Consider the following 23730-nt stretch of genomic DNA (forward strand, 5'->3'; position numbering starts at 1 on the left):
CTCATTTTTAAATAGAACTATAAATGATTGGAATGACCTACCTGCAGCAGTCTTTGAGGGCTGTCCTTCCTTAAGGAGATTCAAGAATAACTTAAAAAGTTGTGTATAAAGTGCAAATTAAAATTAAGGTGACATTTAACATTTAATTTTTTAAGGTGACATGTATTTATTTAGCCTGGCGAGTTACTTCCTTGGTTTGAATTTTAAATTATTTAAAAATAGCGTGTAAGAGGGCCTTAGACTAGAAATGTTTAGTTTAAATGTAGTTCTGTTTATAAGTACAGTATGCATAAGGGTTTAATTATTTGACTTATTTGAACTGTTGTATCAGTGAAGCGAGGTGAGTCAGTGAAGTTATGGTTTTACAGTGCAGTGAATAGTTCCGATCAGTGATAATTTATAGCGTCAGTGAAATGTGTTCTATAGTGTCAGTGAAATGTGTTCTATAGTGTCAGTGAAATGTGTGCTAAAGTGTCAGTGAAATGCGTCATAGTGCCACTACAGTGAATGAGATGAGAGTAAAGTGAAAGACTATTGAAACTTATGTAGGGCCTATACATAATTATGTAGGTTGTATTGTAAAATTAGGTATTTTATTTATGTTTTATTATTATTGTGTTAAATTATATTGTGTATTCTTATTGTATTGTGTATTGTATAATTGTATTGTGTATTGTAAATTTATTGTGTATTGTTTATCACTTTTTTTGTGTATTGTTTATATTGTGTATACCACTGCCACTGGGTGCTTGCCCACTTGCAGTGTAAATAAATAAATACAATACATACAATACATATTAACGGCATACCTAAATTTTCGCTGACAATAACTTGATAATCTTTGAGTGTTTTATAACTTAGCTTGGCTATAATTCATTAACCTCAAACTGAAACAGAATCATCAAAATCATGACCCCATCCTTGTAAGTGGGACAATTCAATTCATGTCCATTCTGTTCAGTGGTACTATGTCCAAGCATCATGTGTAAGTATACATAATTCTACAATTACTGTAGATGGAATGTTCTCACTCAAACAGCTTTTAATTTGCCATAGTTCCTGAGATTTTTACGTCTTTTGATTCGCCATAAGTACCACAATATAAATTTATTTCATCTGTATTACAAAATAACCACATTGAAAGAATTTAAGTGTGAAAATGCAGACTGGTATATTATTGCACTCCTTACTATACAAACCTCTCAACTTGGACAACGCTGCAGTATCGGGAAGACAATTCTGAAAGGTGCGTGCAGCTCAACTTCTTAACTTTTATTAATACAGCATCATATCGATCAATACTGGACATTTCTACACGTTAGCTCTCAGATAATGGCTCCCATATCACAACACGATGATCCTCTCCTCCAGAAGCAATCAGAGTCCCATCATCAGACACAGCGATTGCAGTCACACCTCCTATGTAGAGAGATGGAAAAAAAAAACAATATTCAGTAACTGTGTTTAGGTTGTTATACAGGGCTATCCATATTAACTTTTATCATTTTAATTAATTATAGTTTCTCTTTGGGAGTTGGGGCATATGATGATATGATATATGAAGAGTTTGCGAGAAAAACGATGAATGTCACAGTTTTCTTAAGGTTGATGTCATTATCTAATTCAATGGATTACTGCGAAATTTAATGTTGTTCTTATAAAAAATGGTAAAAAGAAGAATTATCACCACGAATACAGTAATCCTTTCCTTTATTTTCTATAGAAACAGCACTACATCTTGCAGTTATAGACTCAATTAGATCATTATGTAGTCCTTAATAGAAATGTGACATTCATCGTTTTTCCCGCAAGCTCTTCATATGATATGATACGAGGGGGATCCAGGAAATAACGACCGTTTTGTTGTAATAATTAAAAAAAAAATATTTATTTGAAAAAACAAAGTCTGTTACATAACTGAAGCTTCCTTTACTTCTCTACATAATCACCACCTACATTTAAACATTTGTCGTATCTGTTCACTAGCTTTAGAATTCCCGTGTTATACTCCTCTGACGCCAGTTCATTAAGCCAGGTGTTCACTGTCTTCTTCAACTCTTCATCACTTCCAAAACGCGTACCACCCAGAAAGTCTTTCAGCTTAGTGAAAAGGTGAAAATCGCTAGGAGCAAGGTCTGGACTATAGGGTGGATGATCAAAGATTTCCCAATCGAATTGATCCAGCAATTCTCGGGTTGAAGCAGCAGTGTGCGGGCGGGCGTTGTCGTGAAGAAGCACAACTCCTCTCGAAAGCATTCCTCGCCTCTTGTTTTGGATGGCTCGCCGTAGTTTTCGTAAAGTCTCACAATAACGATTTGCATTGATCGTAGTGCCTTTTGGCATGAAATCCAGCAAAAGAACACCTTTGCGATCCCAAAAGACAGTAGCCATGACTTTTTGTGTTGAGAGTCTGTTTGAATTTTCTCGGTTTCCTGGGTGATGAGGGATGATGCCACTGACGTGATTGGCGCTTGGTCTCTGGGGTGTTGTGAGACACCCAGGTCTCATCACCAGTCACAATTTGATCAAGAAAGGCGTCTCCATCTGTGTGATATCGCATCAGGAATGTCAATGCTGAGGCCATTCTTTGAGTTTTGTGTTGGTCACTCAGTTGCCGTGGAACCCATCGTGCACAGATTTTGTGGTAGCCAAGATGTTGCGACACAATTTCACCAAGCAAAGAACGAGAAATGTCAGGAAAGGCAATATGCAATTCGTCGAGTGATGTGCGCCTGTCTTGCAAGATTCTGTCGTTCACTTTAGTCTTCAGGTCTTCTGTGATGAGTGATGGGCGTCCGGGTCGAGTTTCATCGTGGACATTTGTTCACCCATTGTTGAACATTTCGCACCATTTTCTCACATTTCTTTCATTCATTACAGTATCACCATACACTTCTTTCAATTGCCGGTAAATTTCTGCAGGTTTCAAATGTCGGGCATTCAAAAATCGAATCACACTCCTCACCTCACAGTCGGCGGGATTATCAATGACGTCGTTCATTTTGAAGTAACACAAAATGCACAATGGCGACTTGTTGCAACCAGTACTCACAACATTATGAGAACACATGTTAAGGAAGCCAGTTGACCTTCAAACAAGGAAGGGGAGTCAGCTGCGCGGCGGGTATGCGCAAACGGTCGTTATTTCCTGGATCCCCCTCATACTTTCTCTTTGGGAGTTGGAGCATATGATGATATGATATATGAAGAGTTTGCGGGAAAAACGATGAATGTCACAGTTTTCTTAACGTTGATGTCATTATCTAATTCAATGGATCACTGCGAAATTTAATGTTGTTCTTATGAAAAATGGTAAAAAGGAGAATTATCACCACGAATACAGTAATCCTTTCCTTTATTTTCCATAGAAACAGCACTACATCTTGCAGTTATAGACTCAATTAGATGATTATGTAATTCTTAATAGAAATGTGACATTCATAGTTTTTCCCGCAAGCTCTTCATATGATATGATATATTTGATGTCAACATTTACAACCATGTAATGTGGACCTCACAATTTTTGTATCCGGTGCCACAATTACATAGGCAACAGGCCATGGTTGTTTGGCCAAACACCTGCATAGAATTGGAATATATCAGTCCCCTAACTGCCCATTGTGCAACTCAAACCAAGAAATGGATTCGGAACACCTCAAAATCTGTGCTTCAGTAGCTAGTCATGATAATATCTTTCAAAAATATTGGAGTGCAAGCGGTCAAATGACTTCATTGTCAAACACCTGGCATTAGAAAACAACAACATAAAGAAGGTGCACATGACCCATCTTGTAACGTGTGTCACATTAAACTTACCAATATGAGCTGTTATTTGTTTGAGCAGTTCCACGTGGACTAGATCCCATATGTACATGCTGCCACAGCTGCCTCCCAGGAGCAAGGTGCAGCCATCCCAGCAAAGGCACCTGCCACGAACAGTATTAAACAGAATGGCAAGATACAACAATGTCGATTAAAACATGACAGGTAAACATGCAAATAAAAATAATAAAAGGAAAATGTAAATTGTATGTATTGCATCAGGCATTATTACATTTCAATTTCCACTACTAACATAATACACAATAATGGCCCACAGATGCCACTGTTCCCACCACTAACCACGAGAATTATTTGATTAATAATAATAATCTTTATTGTATTGTGTATTCTTATTGTATTGTGTATTGTAATTTTGTTGTGTATTGTTTATATTGTGTATACCACTGCCACCGGGTACTTGCCCACTTGCAGTGTAAATAAATACACATATAATAATAATAATAATAATAATAATAATAATAATAATAATCTTTATTGTATTGTGTATTCTTATTGTATTGTGTATTGTAATTTTGTTGTGTATTGTTTATATTGTGTATACCACTGCCATCGGGTGTTTGCCCACTTGCAGTGTAAATAAATACACATATAATAATAATAATAATAATAATAATAATAATAATAATAATAATAATAATAATAATTTTTATTGTATTGTGTATTCTTATTGTATTGTGTATTGTAATTTTATTGTGTATTGTTTATATTGTGTATACCACTGCCATCGGGTGTTTGCCCACTTGCAGTGTAAATAAATACACATATAATAATAATAATAATAATAATAATAATAATAATAATAATAATAATAATAATAATAATAATAATAATCTTTATTGTATTGTGTATTCTTATTGTATTGTGTATTGTAATTTTGTTGTGTATTGTTTATATTGTGTATACCACTGCCATCGGGTGTTTGCCCACTTGCAGTGTAAATAAATAGACGTACAATAATAATAATAATAATAATAATAATAATAATAATAATAATAATCTTTATTGTATTGTGTATTCTTATTGTATTGTGTATTGTAATTTTGTTGTGTATTGTTTATATTGTGTATACCACTGCCATCAGGTGTTTGCCCACTTGCAGTGTAAATAAATACACATATAATAATAATAATAATAATAATAATAATAATAATAATAATAATAATAATAATAATAATCTTTATTGTATTGTGTATTCTTATTGTATTGTGTATTGTAATTTTGTTGTGTATTGTTTATATTGTGTATACCACTGCCATCGGGTGTTTGCCCACTTGCAGTGTAAATAAATACACATATAATAATAATAATAATAATAATAATAATAATAATAATAATAATAATAATAATAATAATAATAATAATCTTTATTGTATTGTGTATTCTTATTGTATTGTGTATTGTAATTTTGTTGTGTATTGTTTATATTGTGTATACCACTGCCATCGGGTGTTTGCCCACTTGCAGTGTAAATAAATACACATATAATAATAATAATAATAATAATAATAATAATAATAATAATAATAATAATAATCTTTATTGTATTGTGTATTCTTATTGTATTGTGTATTGTAATTTTGTTGTGTATTGTTTATATTGTGTATACCACTGCCATCGGGTGTTTGCCCACTTGCAGTGTAAATAAATAGACGTACAATAATAATAATAATAATAATAATAATAATAATAATAAACTTTATTGTATTGTGTATTCTTATTGTATTGTGTATTGTAATTTTGTTGTGTATTGTTTATATTGTGCATACCACTGCCATCGGGTGTTTGCCCACTTGCAGTGTAAATAAATAGACGTACAATAATAATAATAATAATAATAATAATAATAATAATAATAATAATAATAATAATAATCTTTATTGTATTGTGTATTCTTATTGTATTGTGTATTGTAATTTTGTTGTGTATTGTTTATATTGTGTATACCACTGCCATCGGGTGTTTGCCCACTTGCAGTGTAAATAAATAGACGTACAATAATAATAATAATAATAATAATAATAATAATAATAATAATAATAATCTTTATTGTATTGTGTATTCTTATTGTATTGTGTATTGTAATTTTGTTGTGTGTTGTTTATATTGTGTATACCACTGCCATCAGGTGCTTGCCCACTTGCAGTGTAAATAAATACACATATAATAATAATAATAATAATAATAATAATAATAATAATAATAATAATAATAACAACAACAACAACAACATAACAACAAATTCAACATTTACCATGAAAACTACAGTAACACCTTTTTTCGATTGGAGAACAGACATGACTGACTTCATGGATATTTGTAGAAGATGGGAATTGCTACAAGAATTAGATACGCCGAAATGTACTGTGTGTACAAAAAAGAGCACTTGCTCCATTAAATGAATGCAAATGAGCTACTAGAAGCTGTTTGTAAACAACAAGAAAACATTTATTTCTATATTTTGTAAGTATGGCAGAGATGTCTCATCAAAAATTATATGTACAGATGGAGCAATAATTGGAAATTTCATGATATGTAGCATTAGGCTAACTATCATAATATGTTGTTTGTTGTTGCATGTAATTTATAGACGCATACACTTTGTAAAGTTGTACCTCAATTCTTCATTTAGCGTCTTCATGTATACTTGCATTCCGGAACTCAAATCAAAGACTTTGAAAGTCTTATCTTCACTGCAGGACACCAATTTGTTACCATCTGGACTGAAGACTGCGGCATGAACCGTGTCATTATGTCCTGCAATTATGAAGAAATAATTGTACATCAGTACATTTCGCAACTTGAACAAGTATGCCAATACTAATATTTTAATGAACTATATACTCATAAAATAACCTGAACAAAAAGTATAAATAAAAATAAAAATATATATTTACTTTTGTGCCTAACAAATTAATGTTTTCCTTTTTAATCAGTTATTTAATGACGTTGTATCAACTATTAAATCATTTAACATCAATGGAGTAGTAATAATAATAATGAGATGACATTTGGCAAGATCAGATAGAGGATTCGCCATAGATTATCTGATATTAGTCATACAGTTGGGGAAATGTAATTCACGGCATAACAGCCCATGAAGGGCCAGAGCTAACCAGCCAACATGCCTCGCAGAAGTGAATAATCAGCCAATCAATATGGGGGTAATATGTGGTCAATACCATGACACCCTCAGCTCTTACAGCTCAGCTGGTTTCCGAAACTGGATTTTGCTACCTAGCAGAGTACATTTCGTTATAAATACTTGTTATAAAATAAATAATAAAAATTAGTCTCTCATGATTCTCTACTTTTAAATGTGCAAACATCACTGTTTGATAAATTCAGTTTCAGTATTATGTACTTTATCAGTCTATGCTACATGTTTTTTTAATTGGTTATTTTACGACGCTTTATCAACTGCTATGATTATGTAGTGTCTGAATGAGATGAAGGTGATGATGCTAGTGAATAGGTCCGGGGTCCAGCACGAAAAGTAACCCAGCAATTGCTCTCAATGGGTTGAAGGAAAACCCCAGAAAAAACTTAAACCAGCTACATTGCCCCAACCAGGATTTGAATCCGCGCCCACTCGTTTCATGGTCAGCCATGGTAACTGTTACCGACAACAGTAGACTACATGTTATGTCTTAATATAAACTGAAGAAATACTTACTTGGAAATTGTTGATTTAATGACTGGGACTCCATGGACCAAACAAATATGTCTCCATCCTCAGTACCAGACACAAGTAGGGTGTTATCCCTACGAAAGATGAGAGAGAAACATAATCTGTATATCTATGTTTATATGGATTATAAATGGGTCACTGCTAAAAATGTAATTTAAAAATAATTCAGAACTTTGCGTACCATTTGTATGCGAGAAGCAATGCCTAATTTCCTCTTACAAAAAACTCATCCATACATAAATTCCAGCAGCAATGGGCAGCACACACCAGCCTATCTAATATCGATTCTATGACATTTAATTAAGGGGGAAAAAAAACATTACACAAAACTTATACCTCTTGATATGAATGTGTTAGTTACCACTGATTACATGATATTTTCGCACTGTTTCTGTTTCAGGGTTACCAATACAACTGAAAGTGGAATCTGTACATAAATACAAAGACAGTGTTTGAGAATTTTGCTTAAGATATTATTTGGTCATATGCCACAAGACTTTTTATATTCCATAAGCTTAATAAAGCTGTGGTTTTGATGTTTTTGCTCAAAAAATTTATACCATAAGAGGGCTGGAATCGACACTTAGAACCAGAGACAAGCATTGTAACATCTCTCCAAGAAAATTACAGAAAAGTTACTCTTTCTCTCATACACAGGGACAGTTTTTCGTAATACTTCTTTTTGGCTTTACCTGTTACTGTGTTATACAGAACAACAATCTAATAAATCCTTACAATGAAGCCCTCATTCTATTAACTGATCAGCGAATTATTCCGTACAATGACACACAGATTAATTAATATACCAATGAACAATGACAACTACACTGAAGAATTAAACACTATAAAATATATAGCACAAGACAATGGATACAACCCTAACATGATAGACACACTAATAAAAAAGGCAAAACAAAAACAGAACAAACCAAAACAAACACCACGTGAGAATAAATACATAACATTAACATATCACAATACCAATACTCTCAAAATTGCAACTTCATTCAGAAAACTAAAATACAAGATAGCATACAAAACAAATAACACAACACAGAAATGTCTAAATAATCACATTAAACATTCAAATAAATATAATTCAACTGGAGTTTACAAACTAAAATGCAATAGTTGCCCACATTTTTACATAGGACAGACAGGAAGATCCTTTCACACAAGATATAATGAACATATTAAAGCTATAACCAAACCCTACATCACATCAAATTATGCAGACCACATTATCAACAATAATCATGACAACAATAATATAGAAACAGATATGGAAATTCTACACATCACACCAAAAAGTTCACAATTAAACATCTTAGAACAATACGAAATATATAAACATACAATAAAATACCCACAACATATACTTAACACACAATTACAGTTCAATACCCAAACATTATTCGACGTCATGATACGTCATAGCACACAAACAACCAGCCCCCATCATAAGAGCAACATAACCCCACCCCTACAATCAACAAATGCACATCGCAGAATTCAAGATCACCAGTAGTTCAAGAGACACTGAGGAAGACGTGACATCACGTCGAAATAGGCCGTCTGTCCAAGGTATATACCTTTTCTTTAAATTTTAACACTTTTTAACGTGTGACTAAGTAATTTTATGATGTAAAAGTAATGGAACGGAGAAAAATTCTCTCCGGCGCCAGGATTTGAACCCGGGTTTTCAGCTCTACGTGCTGATGCTTTATCCACTAAGCCACACCGGATACCACCCCGCTGTCGGACAGAATCGTCTCAGATTAAGCTCCAACTCTTGGGTTCCCTCTAGTGGCCGCCCTCTGCACTACGTCATAGATGTCTATGAATGTAGGACTGAAGTCCACACATGTGCTGAGGTGCACTCGTTATGAGTGACTAGTTGGCCGGGATCCGGCGGAATAAGCACCGTCTTAAATCACGAAGTGATTTACGCATATCATATATATTATTTTAATGTACCGAAGTACATATGATATTTCCATGCAGATATTCTGCGTCATCATACAATGTAAGAGTACTTCGGTACATTAAAATAATATATAAGTAATTTTATGTTTTTAATTATTCATTGTTTTCCTGGGTTTATTTCATTTTGCACTGACATTATTGTGGCTATATTTTACTGTAACACGAATCAGTGTGAAATAATATGTTCATAGCTTATAATATTGGTGTCACTTATGAGATTCCACCCAGTCTTCAGACTGCTGACTACATATACATACATATTACAACGCTAGAGGGCTACATCAAGAACCAACGATGTACAGACAGGGGAGAGGATTTAGGGTTAGCTCCTCCCTCCCACAACAGAAAAGAAAGACATGAAATAATGATATTAAATTCAGTCATCCTAATCACACATCAGAGAGCCAAGGGAGCTTCAGAATTACAATTTACTTCATTTGCTTTGGAACCCACCTCCTTTCAAATAAGCAAAATTATGAACAAATTTCGTTTGGACTGGCTCAAACACTGACAAAGCTCAGAAAAAAGGACAGACATATACTATCCAGAAAATTCCTAGCAACATACGAATTATACAAAAGGTGGCAGAGAAAAATACAAGCCTTCATAACAAAAGCAAGAATGAGTCACATTGCTACAGAATCACAACTATACCATTTTAAAATCACCAATAATCAGGCTTCTTTATAGTTGTGAAACTTGACTCTCACTTTGAGAGAGGAACATAGGTTAAGGGTATTTGAGAATAAGGTGCTTAGGAAAATATTTGGGACTAAGAGGGATGAAGTTACAGGAGAATGGAGAAAGTTACACAACGCAGAACTGCACGCATTGTATTCTTCACCTGACATAATTAGGAACATTAAATCCAGACGTTTGAGATGGGCAGGGCATGTAGCACATATGGGCGAATCCAGAAATGCATATAGAATGTTAGTTGGGAGACCGGAGGGAAAAAGACCTTTGGGGAGGCCGAGACGTAGATGGAAAGATAATATTAAAATGGATTTGAGGGAGGTGGGATATGATGACAGAGACTGGATTAATCTTGCACAGGATAGGGACCGATGGCGGGCTTATGTGAGGGCGGCAATGAACCTCCGGGTTCCTTAAAAGCCAGTAAGTAAGTAATAATCAGGCTACTCTGCGAAAGAGACAGCGAAACATCCCAACACATAGTTCTCAACTTTTATGCTTCCAATCTAACAAGAAACAAACTGAAGACACTCGTTTCCACAGATGAGACTGGCCTCCAGGAAATTCTAGACTACAGCTTACATTATAATAACAAGTGACATGGTATTCGTGATATTCTATCTCACATTTAGTTATTACTTTATTATTAATAAAAATTTGTTTTCATATATCATATCAAGAGTTTGCAGGGAAAGAACTGTCCTTGGGCAGAACATTATGAATGAATGAATATCACATCAATGACAAAACCAGAAGTTTTTATATATTCAGGAAGTGTCTGTGTCAATATATCACTTGAATGTAATATTCATTTACTGTTTCAATAATTTACTTTATTTTGATATAGTATGTCAAGGATATTCCTCTATCACCCATTCTGTTCAACATCCACTTGGAGGATTTAATGAAGAACTGTTTTCAGAACATGGGAGCAAAATTTTATTAAACTTTTTTTTTGTTTGAAATATCTCAAAGAATAACCCTCTGAAATTAATTACATCACTTATGGTTCACCCTGTATACATGGTTGATGAAGCATCCTGTTTAACCAATTGATGATTTTCATGTAATGTAAATATTAATTTATTTTTAAACAATGTATTACTGTATGTACTACTTCCTTCGAATTTTAACTTTGTTAATTGGCTGTATTAGTACTTAAAGAGAAATGAATGCTACATTACATTAAATAATTACTATTTCGATAGAGTGTAGTGTAAAGATAGTTTGGTGGAGTTTCATCCAGTATATTTGTGTAGCATGTGAACAACAGTGACTGCATTATGACAGGAACTTCAAAACATTGTACTGAGTACGTCATCTGAGAATCAACTGCAATACAGTTTATCCTATTTATTCAATCAATCATTCACCTCAGCCTCTTCATTACGAAGGATTCTGCTGTATGAAACGAAGTGAAATACTGTACCTGTTTAGTGACAGACAAGTTATGTGTGCATCATGGTCAAACTGTGCCACTATAGATGACGCAGGTTTGATCCGTCGTCCCTTGTCCACTCCTTGCCAGATGCGCACCGAACAGTCCCAAGATCCAGACACCAAAACTTGGTTCTTCTTTCCCCATGTGAGGCAAGATACGGCATCTTCATGTGCCCGTATAGAATCTATTTCCCTTCCGAACTCCAAGTTATAAACAATTCTGAAACAGAAGGTAACACAGAAACTTAACAAGCCACAAGCAATCCAGAAGACAATGAGACATTCAGGAGCACACAAATTAAAATGCGCTACATTATCCACTGTTTAGCAATGATGCAGGCCACCTTTCACAACTATGCAGCAATGAGACAGTCATATGAGAAGTTTTAATTTAGTCTGTGTGTGTATGAGTGTGCTCTTTCAATTAAGGTTCAAAGATTTACTGAAGGACGAAGCACCTTCATTTACAGGAGAATTCTGATTGTCTGAACTAAAGAGGGTAGAGCCATTTCAGATAACATTTTTTTTGGACTATTTTAACAATATGTTCTCTCCCTGGTCACTCTACAGGCACAGCCCACTGTAGGCACTGCAGTGAGTATGAAACTTTACCACATGTGCTTGGGAGTTGCCCACAGGGAGAAGTACTCAGAATAAAACGTCACAACATCATACGTTCTATGATCGCAGATGCTCTTCGATCCAAAAATCTAGACGTTCACGAGGAAGTTCATTGTATTGCTGATGGTGGAAGCAATCGTAGGATCGATATCATAGCTATAAATAGAAATAAACAGACAGCCGAAATAATTGATCCTACGATCAGATTTGAAATCTCAGCCACTCAACCATCTGAAGTGAACGATGAGAAAAAGAAAATCTACGAGCCCACGATTCAGTACCTATCGGCGAAATACAACATAGAAAAAATCACAGTTGCCGGTCTCTTCTTCGGAGCGAGAGGCACCATTCCGAAAGCCTTTGTAAAGTGGAGGGAAAAATACAAGCTGACGAGAGATCTTCAAGATGCCATCGTCACCACCATAATAAAATTTTCTGTAGCGATATTTCGTCAGCATCTTTATGGTGTAAATTCAATTTAAATTACACTTGGTTCTATTTTTTTTTCTTATGTCTTATTCACTTTTGTCTGAAACCTGTTTATATAATTTTTCATTTTAAATTTTATTGTGAGCTATACTGTGTCGCAGGGCAAACCCAAAATATTGGGTCAGACTAATAAATTAAAAATAACTCAAATTGTAAATATCTTACGACTTATAAATACTTGTGCCTGAAAGAATTTATAGATGTGAAATACCTGGGAATTAATGTTGTTCAGCACTTGAAAAGGGTTATCATCTTTTATGTAACAGAATCCGCAAAACAATTTACAAATTTGTAAATCTTCACTATTACTTGCTTACTTATGCCTCACGTTTGATGTATTTGGCCATAATCTGTATGTATGTGTGGATGAAGAGGCATTACAAAAACTTCTATTGTTCCTGTGTTACAAAAACGTATAATCAAAAATTTGTTTGAAAAGAGACTGGATTATCCAACAAATTTGATCCATTTCCAATTTAATGTTTTTAGCATTGACCAAATATATAAATACACTTTCATAAAATTATATCACAAAAATCGAATGAAATTTGTAGCTCATATAAGACGAAATTAAACCCTTATTTTATTTAATTGTGCCTAAATCTGCTGGTTTCCTACATGGTACAAATTATGGTCCACGTCTATATAATTCTACAGTAAAACTACTAAATTATCATCCAATACCAATTGAGGACCGTTTCTGCAAAACTTGCTAACTGAAAAAACTAAATTTTACAGGAGAGACAAAACACTATAGTAAGCAAGTTTTGCTGTATCTCTCACTTATAGCAGAAAGCAAGTTTTGAAAAAACGATCACACTTTGACACACTACAATGAAGAGAAATAACCCTATTTTACTAAGATGCTTTGAACATCATGTAGAGGCCTACCTTCTGTTAACGAATCCATCAAAATCTCAATTTTTCAAATTTTGCAGTTAGCAAGTTTTGCAAAAACGGTCCTCAATTCCAAAGTTTGGCATGTGTTCAACGAATGTCAATCTGTCCCATACATTAACTCCAGAAAATCACCCTGAAAATTCCTTGCAGAACTGAGCAACTGACTACTGTTTTCTTTTACAACAACACAAGAATATATTATTCCTTGTTTAGTATATCTGTCTGATCCATGATTTGACAGCACATGAACGCATGACTGAAGAAACGTTACTTGAATATGTCTACTTGGTTAAAAGCTGATAGGTTTTCCACTACGGCACTGATCATGGCATTTTACCACCAACATGAACAATTTGGTGTGTAACTCACATGTTGTTGTCCCAGGATCCTACTATCAAAGTCTTATCATCAGGCATGATGATGCATGACGACAACGCCATGGAGGACAGTGTTACGCTGCGCACCTGCCTCTTCTCTGCAATGGAATACATTTTGAGCAGCGAGTCCTGCCCAACCGACACCACGAACTGCTTGGAGTCCGCAACGGCCACTGCAGTGATGGCTTCTTTGTGGGACTGGAACGAGGCAGCATTCCTCAAGCTCTTCAACTTCTGCCAGGACACTTCGTGAGATCTCGTGCCTGGATCTGAAATCAATCAGCATTACACATACTTTCTAATGTACATTTCGTAACAATTCAGTTAGCAATGTATTACACCAGTGATGTCAAAGAAAGAGCGCATAACGGACGTTCGATTCCTTCCCGTGCTTAAGTGCTGGAGTGGGATGCCGTAAACACAGATAAGAGCAAGACACAGGGGCGGACAAAGTGAATTATTTTCACACGCCTAGACTTGAACGGAGCAGTATATACCGCACGCACTGGCCGAGAGCTGAAGATAAGCGAGCGTTGGGCGTCACTTTACTCCTCTGTTTATGAAAACTTGTGATAAAGCTAGCCCAGCTATGCGCTATTAGACGAAACATCACGTGTTTTGTCTCCTGGCCATGCTTGTCTCTGCTAGGTCCCGTCTCACAGTCAGCTGGTTAGTTCACGCGCGTACTATTTATTTTCTTTATTTGATATTTTCAATACTTTCTTTTCAACGGTGCACCAGTAAAAAATATGTTTATTTGTACTTTCAATGCGGAATCTAACCATATAATTTAAAAATATTTTTTCGTGGGCAAAGGCGTCTTAATGAAGAAAAATCTAAATTTCTCTATTTCCATAAAAAGTAAGAAAAACTGTTTACATGTCAATATAAACTTTAATTTCTCAGCATCAAAATAAACCACGATTTTGATCATTGGGTGAAAGGGTTTCGGAGCCACAACAGTTTGAAGTTGCTAATTTTGTGAAAATACGATAAATTAAAATATTTTTAATTTAAACACTATTAAGTTCTGATGCCTCAAACTTTGCACAAAGCATTGTATCACAGTTGTGAACGGACAGAAAAAGTTTCATTGTATTTAAAAAATGCAAGGTCAATTTTCTCTATATTTCGGTCGATTTGAGATGGAATAGCCCATACATTAAATTTGAACACTATTTATTTAGCCCTACAGGACTGTCTTCAATTGAATACCTCTTTAATAACTGTACTTGATTTTTTTGTTATGTAGCCCTATACATCTGTCAATTCAGTTTACGTATTTGGAAATTAGAAGTTTATCACATTAGTATATACACTGAACTTTTGTAAACTTTGTGTTTACAGCACATGTTTATGAATCATTTGTTTTTAATTTGTTGTTTGTATTTCTTTATGTTGGTGTACTTGTAATTGGGGATAACTCCCTGTAAGGACCCTCAATAAAGAAATAATAAATTAATTTATACATAGTAAATAATCTATATATTTGCACTTACGGTAGTCTGTAATGTATGTCATAATTTTGATCGTTCTTCCCCCTCGATATCTCTGTATGTTTGTTCATGGTATGTTGAATAATGTCGCTGTATGCTGCTTTTCTTAATCGTATGTTGTCCACATATTAAGCACTGTATTATCTCCTTCCTGTTCCTTGCATAGGAACTGCAGTGTCCATTCGAACTGGAACTTGTTATACGATCTCTTCGCTGGTGCATGATCAATGCCAACTGTACACTGTACAACCCTCACTGAAGCTCGTATTCGTAGCTGGCGCGCTCTGCGTGCTCCACTAGCGCAAGCGTTCTCGTAGCGCATATACGCTCTGATTGACATCACTGTATTACACAATCACTGCTTGAATTTTTAATCTTTAATTATTGTCGTTTAAAATGCAAGGTATTCGTGTATGAGACAGACTACACATAAGCAAAACACTGGTAATCCACACCTGAAACTGAGGATGGGCTGGAGCACTCATCTCCCACACTAGCTGTCACCATCCGCGGCAATCCTGTGCGTCTCTGTGGATGCGGCACAGTGAATATCTGTTTTGGAATCTGGCCGAATTCCATGATCTGCACCTCCAAGGCATGTCTTTGATTCATATCGTGTATTGAGTCAAGGTCAACCGAGCCCTCGTAACAAAGGTAATAGAACACTGAAATTCAACAATTACACTTTTTAATTTGCAGCTGAATGCTAAATAATAATAATAATAATAATAATAATAATAATAATAATAATAATAATAAAAGTAGAAAAAACTATAGTTTCAACAGGTGAAAGCTTCAGCACATTTGTGAATGTCTGGAGCCAACTCTCAAAATCCTTAAGAAAACATGCATAATAAATCGATATTTCTTATGCTTTCCCTCAGAGAAGTACAAAACTCAAACCCCAGATATCCTGCCAACAGAAATGCCCTTGTAATAATTGGTTTCTTCAATCATGTGACTTAAACACTCAATGTATTCTGATGAAGAGAGGTTTTATTTGCATGTACGAGTTAATTCCCAAAACAATAATTATTGGTCAAATGGAAATTCAAGGCTAATTCATTCTCCTGTGATGTTTTCTGCAGATCCATGCTTAAAGAATGCAACGCACATTAAAATATGCTGCTCAGTAGCCATTACTTGTAAAAGGGCTTCAGATACAAACATAGACTGAAGAATGACGCAAGCACAGACACAAATCCCAATCAAGTACCCTTTGCCTCTAATTAAGGACAAAGAATTTTATACATATGTATGTGTGTGTATATATTGTCTGTTGTCCATTAAACAATTATTTCATCTTGATTGAATCTGTGACGATTGTGAAAATAGCATTATGTAATTCCATAAATAAAGTTCAGCAATTTTGGCTCAAATACACTCTCACTCTTACTTACAATTGTTTGCCTTCTCTGCTTCAATTCCAGTTTGTTTATAACCAAAGATTAAATCTATCCAATTGTGCAACGTATGGGACACATGGTCAGATTCCAAGGCATCTCGGAGTTTGTTCACGAAATCTGCTGGTCCTGTAAAATAAAATTAATAATAATAATAATAATAATAATAATAATAATAATAATTTATTTATTTATTTAATCTAGCAGAGCTAAGGCCAGTAGGCCTTCTCTTCCGCCCAGCCAGACTCTAATTCTAATTAAATACATTTGCTTAAGCACTTTTATACTACAAAACCTGGTTTTGTTCTTATTTTCGGTTTTCATGGGAATATTACTCTGCTGCAAATTGTCTCATTACAGTAACAATACATGAGATATCTGGATATTCATTGAGGTTTATAAGAAAAGTACATTGATAACAACACCTACAAACAGTTAAGTTAAATCTTGTTCAGTGTATAGAATTAAAAACGAAAATTCCTAATGAGTATCTTACTGAAGTTGTACAACAGTCAATGTTGGGAAGTGAAATGTTGCATGCAAAATATTGTGGATTTTATTAGTAACAACAATGTAATTTATTCGTCACAACAATGATTTCTTTCTACAATTCGCCTTGAACGCTCTCGTCAACAATTGGATTTTCACTCAACACAGTATTCGTTATAGCACTCCACTGACGGCAATGACAATTTACTTGGACTAGTACGAACAACAACGAACTGTTTATCTTAACTAATATTTACAAAGCACTATTTACAAATCAGAACTATCAGTTCTCAGTTCACAGTTCTTCTAGCTCAGTCACTCGAGTTCACAGTATCTCGAACCACAGACCTTCAGAGACAGTTCACTGTACTCGAACTCAGGTCCCTCCAACTGCGGTCCACTGCACTCGAACTCAGGCCTTCGGATGCTGACGCAGATGCGGACGCACACTCGAGTCGAACTCCGGCACACAAGTCTGGCTTGCTTGCTCTGGCTTACTCACTGACTGAATAACTGAAAACTGGAACTGCTGTCGTTCCTTCGCGTCCGTAATTTATAACCACAGCGACGTAGCCTCGAAGGTTCCACGCGTCTCTAGAGATGGCACTCCAGAAAAAGCCAGAGCCCTCTCCTCTCTACCAGCACCAGATGCGCGCGCACTCGCTCCACTCTCTCGCCGCGTTGGCCCTTTCCCCTCTTTGCCGCGCGCCATCCCAAGTGCTCCGCGCGATCTTCTCTCTTGCGGGACGCTGGTCGTGAGTTCGAATCTCACGTCGCTGTCACAATATATTCAATAACAGTATGAAGGGGACAAGCAGTAGTTCCGCTTTAAAAATATCCAAATGAGAAGAACTGATCTACTTTGTCAGCTACATTGTGTATTATTATTGTATTGTGTGTAAAATTGTATATGTGTTGTAAAATTGTATTGTGTATTGTAAATTTTATTGTGTATTGTTATCATTTTATTGTGTATTGTTAATATTGTATATACCACTGCCACTGGGTGCTTGCCCACTTGCAGTGTAAATAAATACATACATACATACATACAGTAAGGTTATTAGAAGCAACAGTAAAGATTAAGTACACCCTTGCCACCTGGCATATTATGATTACACCTCACAAAACAAAATGGGACACTGCAACTTACTTTCACAAGTTGTACTGTACCATATTGCTATTTACATTTCAATTTATTGTCTCATGCATTTGCCTCTAGATTAATTTAGGATACGTCAGAAACACTCAATCAAACAAAATCTTTTGAGTGTTAAAACAGAAACTGGATGAGAAACAAGAATACTGCTTTCCAGATACCAGAGAGAGGAGGGAGAGTTACAGAGGAGGGGGAGAGGCAAAGACAGAGTTAAATGGGTAGTATTTTAGACAAATTAGATCTATTTTGAATAAAAATAAATATATAAATAAAAAATTATGAGGAGAAGGTATTTCTTCACCAAGGAAAAACTTGTTGAAAATGGTTCTACATTAAAAAATGTTACAGGTCTCATAACAGAGTAATTCAAATATAAAATAAAGAAAGAAACTTCAAAGATTTCAATACAAGAGCTTAGAAATGATGCCAAGAATATCTATGTGTGAACAAGTAGCAATTTGAGCACTTAAAAAATCATATTAAAGAAATTATCCCCAAACTAAATTCAGCATGTTTTGCTATTACAACTATGCAAGAGGTAGTAAATATCAATACTTTAAAAACAATATACTTTGCATACTTTCACTTGATAATGAGTTTTGGAATAATATTCTGGGGAAATTCCATAGATAGTAACAGTATATTGCTATTACAAAAAAAAGAGTAATAAGAATAATAGTAATTCCAAATATAGGGAATCGTGTAGCACCATTTAAAAAAAAAACTACAAATAATGGTTATGGCTTATCAATATATGTTTTCATTAATAAATTTCCCCTTATGTAATTGTGGAAACTTTGTAACCAATTCAACAGTTCATAGCATAAATACACGTCAAAAAAATGACTTTCATACTCCATCGGGAAGTCTATCGTGCTATCAAAAAGGAGTGCGTTATATGGCAGTAAACATTTTTAATAGCCTCCCTATCGATATAAAAAATGAAACTCAAAACATAAGATTATTTAGGGCCAAATTGAAGAAGTACCTAATTTCTCACACCTTCTATTCTGTAAGTGAATATATGACATTCAACAACACTGCATGAATATTTCTGTCTTGTATTAAGTATCGATACTAATCCCTTGTGTTGTACTAGTAGACTATATTGTTAGTCTACGCTGTTTTAAAAAAGGAGTTCGCTATTCATGTATAACAGTCTTCAATGCACTGCCTAATTATCTTAAAGATTTGAAGAACAACGAGAAAAGGTTCAGAAAAGAATTAACCAAATTTCTACATACTCATACCTTCTACACAATTGATGAATTGTTTATGCTTGTGAATTGAATTATTCTACTTAAATATGTTTTTATATTGACTTAATCTGTTTACTATGTATAGTATTTTTTGTTTAGCATAACTGATGAAGTGTATGTACTGTAAATTGAATAGTATACTGTATAGGTCAACTGATGAATTGTTTAAGCTTATAAATTGAATTAATCTACTTCATATGAATTGTATAGATTAACGAAAATAAGTTTGTAAGTTGAACTAATTTGGCTGATGAATTGTGTATGTTCTTAAAATGATTACTAGTCTGTGTAGCTCTACTGATGAATTGTATATAGACCTACTGTAAATTGAATGGTAATATGTATAGCTCAACTGAAGAATTGTTTATGATTATAAATTGAATTAATCTACTTGATATTAATTGCACAAATTTCTATAGCTTAATGAAAGTATGCTACTTTGTATTGCATATATTTGTATAGTTTTGGCCGATAAATTGTATATGCTTTAAATTGAATAGTAATCTATATAGCTCTACTGATAAATTGTTTGTGTTTGTAATTTGAAGTAGTTTGCATGATATGTATTATCAATTTCTGTATATCACAACTGGTTGAATTGTTTATGCCTTAAATTTAATTAAATTGTTTTGTATTATAATGTAGCTCAACTTATGAATGATCGTTTGCGTTTGTATCTGATTGGCTATGTATTGTATACTTTTAGTAGAGCCATCGATGTAGCTCAGTCGGCAGACTCGCTGGGCTGCTGATCCGGAGCTGCGTTCGGGCTTGAGTTGGATCCCCCTTTGGACTTTGGTTTCTTCGGAGGTTTTCCCCAGCCATGGGACTGAAGCCGGATGGTCTCTGGCGAGTCCTTGGCATCAACCCCTTTGATTTGATTACCTGGTTGGGTTTTTCCGAGGTTTCCCCCACCGAAAAGGCAAATGCCGGGTAATATTTTGGCGAATCCTCGGACCTCATCTCATCTCACTACATCTCGCCAAAATGTAAAAAAATTGTACAAAATTGTAAAAATTGTAGAAAATTACTAAATTGTAAAACTATAAAAATTTTGTAATTGTAATATTGTAAAATGTTGACATGTTCCACATCTTAAAGCTTCATTGCTCATGTAAGATCTATGGAATAAAATAAATGAATGAATGAAAACTTTTCTGTATATATTTCAACTAGACTGTGGCTATAATTAAGACACTGTATACTACTATTAAGATTCTTTTGACTTGTTCCATATTCTAGCTGTAAAGTGATGTACAGTATGAATACCATGGAATGTAAATAAATACAATACAATACTTGTGATCAACTTGACACTAAGATTATTTACATTTCATGCTTTCAATAATGTTAATATTAATTTTGACTATGATGTTAACATTCCAGTCCGTCAATTGAGGCACTGCGAATATTAGGGGCAAACTCGCAATGACAGAATTCATAAGCTATTACAGGTTTCAATCAATCTTTGTCAAGTTTGCTCCTAACATCCACAGTGCCTCAATTTACTGCAATATGTGCTGGCAAACAAGAGTGGACTGACTCAAGAATAAAAGGCAAATTCTTGCTAGCACTTCAAACAGGCTTCATAATACAATAGCTATTTACGAAAACTTTCAACATATGAAGAGTCCACTGCAAAAAGGAGGAATGTCCAATTTATTTCATTTTGCAGGAAATTAAATTTAAACTTTGACATTCCCCCTTTTTGTGTCAACACGATGTAGATCTGGAACTATTATCTTTCTTACAGTGCAACAAAGTGTATTGTGTGTGTGTGTGTATCTAATGCTCTGGATTTAACAATGAAGTCATCATCCTTCTTGCTTCCCAATATTTTGATGGAAGATCCACAAATGTCCTAAGAGTTTCACAATTAGCCAGGTGCTCCATCTCCATGTCCTCTTCTCTGGTGCACAGTAAGCATTTAGGTGAATTCAGTACTCCAATATGATGGAGGTGTTTACTGAGGCAATCATGACCAATAATCAATCTAAGCATGGCCACGGCAGATTTTCGAGGTAGATCAGGAATTAGTTTTGGATCTTTGAATGATTCTTTCCATTTTGAATTTTGATGTTTTGCCTGTTCGCTGTAACTTATTCTTTTTATGACTCGCTTTATTGATTCATATGGGAACTTGAAATTTGTTTTTAAGTTGATATAAGTTCCTTTCTTTGCTAACATATCTGCTTTCTCGTTACCGTTCAGTCCGGAGTGGGCCGGGATCCATTGGAAGACCACTTTTTTATTTAGCATTTGAATTTATTTTACCATGCAATGAATTTCTTTTACTTTTTCCATTTTAGGGGATGTAGTTGAGCTGATGGACTGGATTGCAGCTTTGGAGTCAGACAGGATGACTATGTTTTTGCACTGGTTTAGCCAAACAAATACATTTTGAAGTGATGTATAAATGGCTTCAACTTCGCCATCAAAATTTGTTGTGTACGTGCCAACATTTTTATAAAGAGAAAAGTATTGTATTCTACTCCCTTTGATCTACAGTACTGAACCTTAATTTTATTTTTCACAAATTTACGACATTCCCTCTTTTTGCAGTGGTCTCTTCATATATATATTTTAAATATTTGATAATTTCATGCACTTATAAGTAAAGAATATAGAATATCAATTTTAAAACACACACATACACACACACTTTTCGACACAATCATGAACACACACCACCACAACAGGGAACAAGAAGATAATGCTGGAACTCACTAGGCTCTGGAGAATGACGAACACCACATCGAAACTAGTCAGCCAAGTAATCTATACTAATAATAAATCTGTAGCCGAAATTTTTCTGGTAATTTTCGATTTTCCAAAAATAATTGGTCCTAACATATATAATTAACCACCCTGAAACCGAAAATCGCTTTTTTGAAATTTTTGTTTGTATGTCTGTCTGTCTGTATGTTTGTTACCTTTTCATGCGATAATGGCTGAACGGATTTCGATGAAAATTGGAATATAAATTAAGTTCGTCGTAACTTAGATTATAGGCTATATGGCATTCAAAATACATTATTTAAAAAGGGGGGTTATAAGGGGGCCTGAATTAAATAAATCGAAATATCTCGCTTATTATTGATTTTTATGAAAAATGTTACATAATAAAAATTGCTTTAAAAATCATTTCCGATAAGTTTTATTCTTTGAAAAATTTTGATAGGACTGATATTTAATGAGATAAATGAGTTTTAAAATTAAAATAACTGCCATCTAAGGCCGTGTAATGAATTAAAAAACAAATTACTTCGTCTATAAGGGGCCTTGGACAGCAACAATCGAAAGCTATGAAAGATAGCCTACAGATAATGTTTCTGCGTTTCTATGAAGTAATATCAGAAGCTAAATTAACCGATTTGTATAATTAATTATTAATTCACCATTGGAAAGTGTAGTTTCTCTAGATGGACACAATGCTATAATGTTATCACAGTAACTTCTGAGTGAATCGAGGACAGGTAACATTAAAATAGATTCTTATGCACAGAAAACTTGATAGGCTATTCTGTATATTCGTTTCCTGTATTTCCTAAACTAATTTTTATGACCAAATGAGTGGTCTCTGGATCAAAATGATCGCATTTTAATTTTTTAATTAAATTTAAATTAAGTAACATAATAAACGATTTATCCTTCTATCAAACACGAATTTTCCCTGGATCAAATGTCCTATTTTAATTATATAATTACTTTATATTTATTTCTAATGGGTGCAGCGGAGCGCACGGGTACGGCTAGTTTACCATAATATTAACAGAGTAAAGCAGTTACTACTTATTCAGTGAAGGAACATTCACTTTCTTGTCGAAAATGAACCAAGACTGTCAATGCATAGCTTAAGACACATAGAATGTACATAGAGAATG

General features: G+C 34.4%; 1 protein-coding gene across 2 annotated transcripts in view; it reads right to left on the reverse strand.

Moving 5' to 3' along the window:
* Window positions 1-712: 712 nt before the first annotated feature.
* Window positions 713-23730, reverse strand: part of LOC138716223 (protein FAN-like) — a 51985-nt gene continuing 28967 nt past the window's right edge. The window contains exons 11-18 of one of the 2 annotated variants that reach the window (XM_069849060.1): window positions 16937-17068; window positions 15992-16201; window positions 14033-14309; window positions 11643-11873; window positions 7517-7605; window positions 6456-6597; window positions 3817-3926; window positions 713-1419 (exon numbers count right to left, since the gene is read on the reverse strand). In XM_069849060.1, coding sequence (XP_069705161.1) covers window positions 1319-1419; window positions 3817-3926; window positions 6456-6597; window positions 7517-7605; window positions 11643-11873; window positions 14033-14309; window positions 15992-16201; window positions 16937-17068 — 1292 coding nt within the window. In that variant the 3' untranslated portion in view covers window positions 713-1318. The remainder of the gene's footprint in view (window positions 1420-3816; window positions 3927-6455; window positions 6598-7516; window positions 7606-11642; window positions 11874-14032; window positions 14310-15991; window positions 16202-16936; window positions 17069-23730) is intronic. The other variant, XM_069849061.1, reaches the window with a different exon arrangement.

Source organism: Periplaneta americana, chromosome 16 (genome assembly GCF_040183065.1).
Source record: "Periplaneta americana isolate PAMFEO1 chromosome 16, P.americana_PAMFEO1_priV1, whole genome shotgun sequence".
NCBI lineage: Eukaryota > Metazoa > Arthropoda > Insecta > Blattodea > Blattidae > Periplaneta > Periplaneta americana.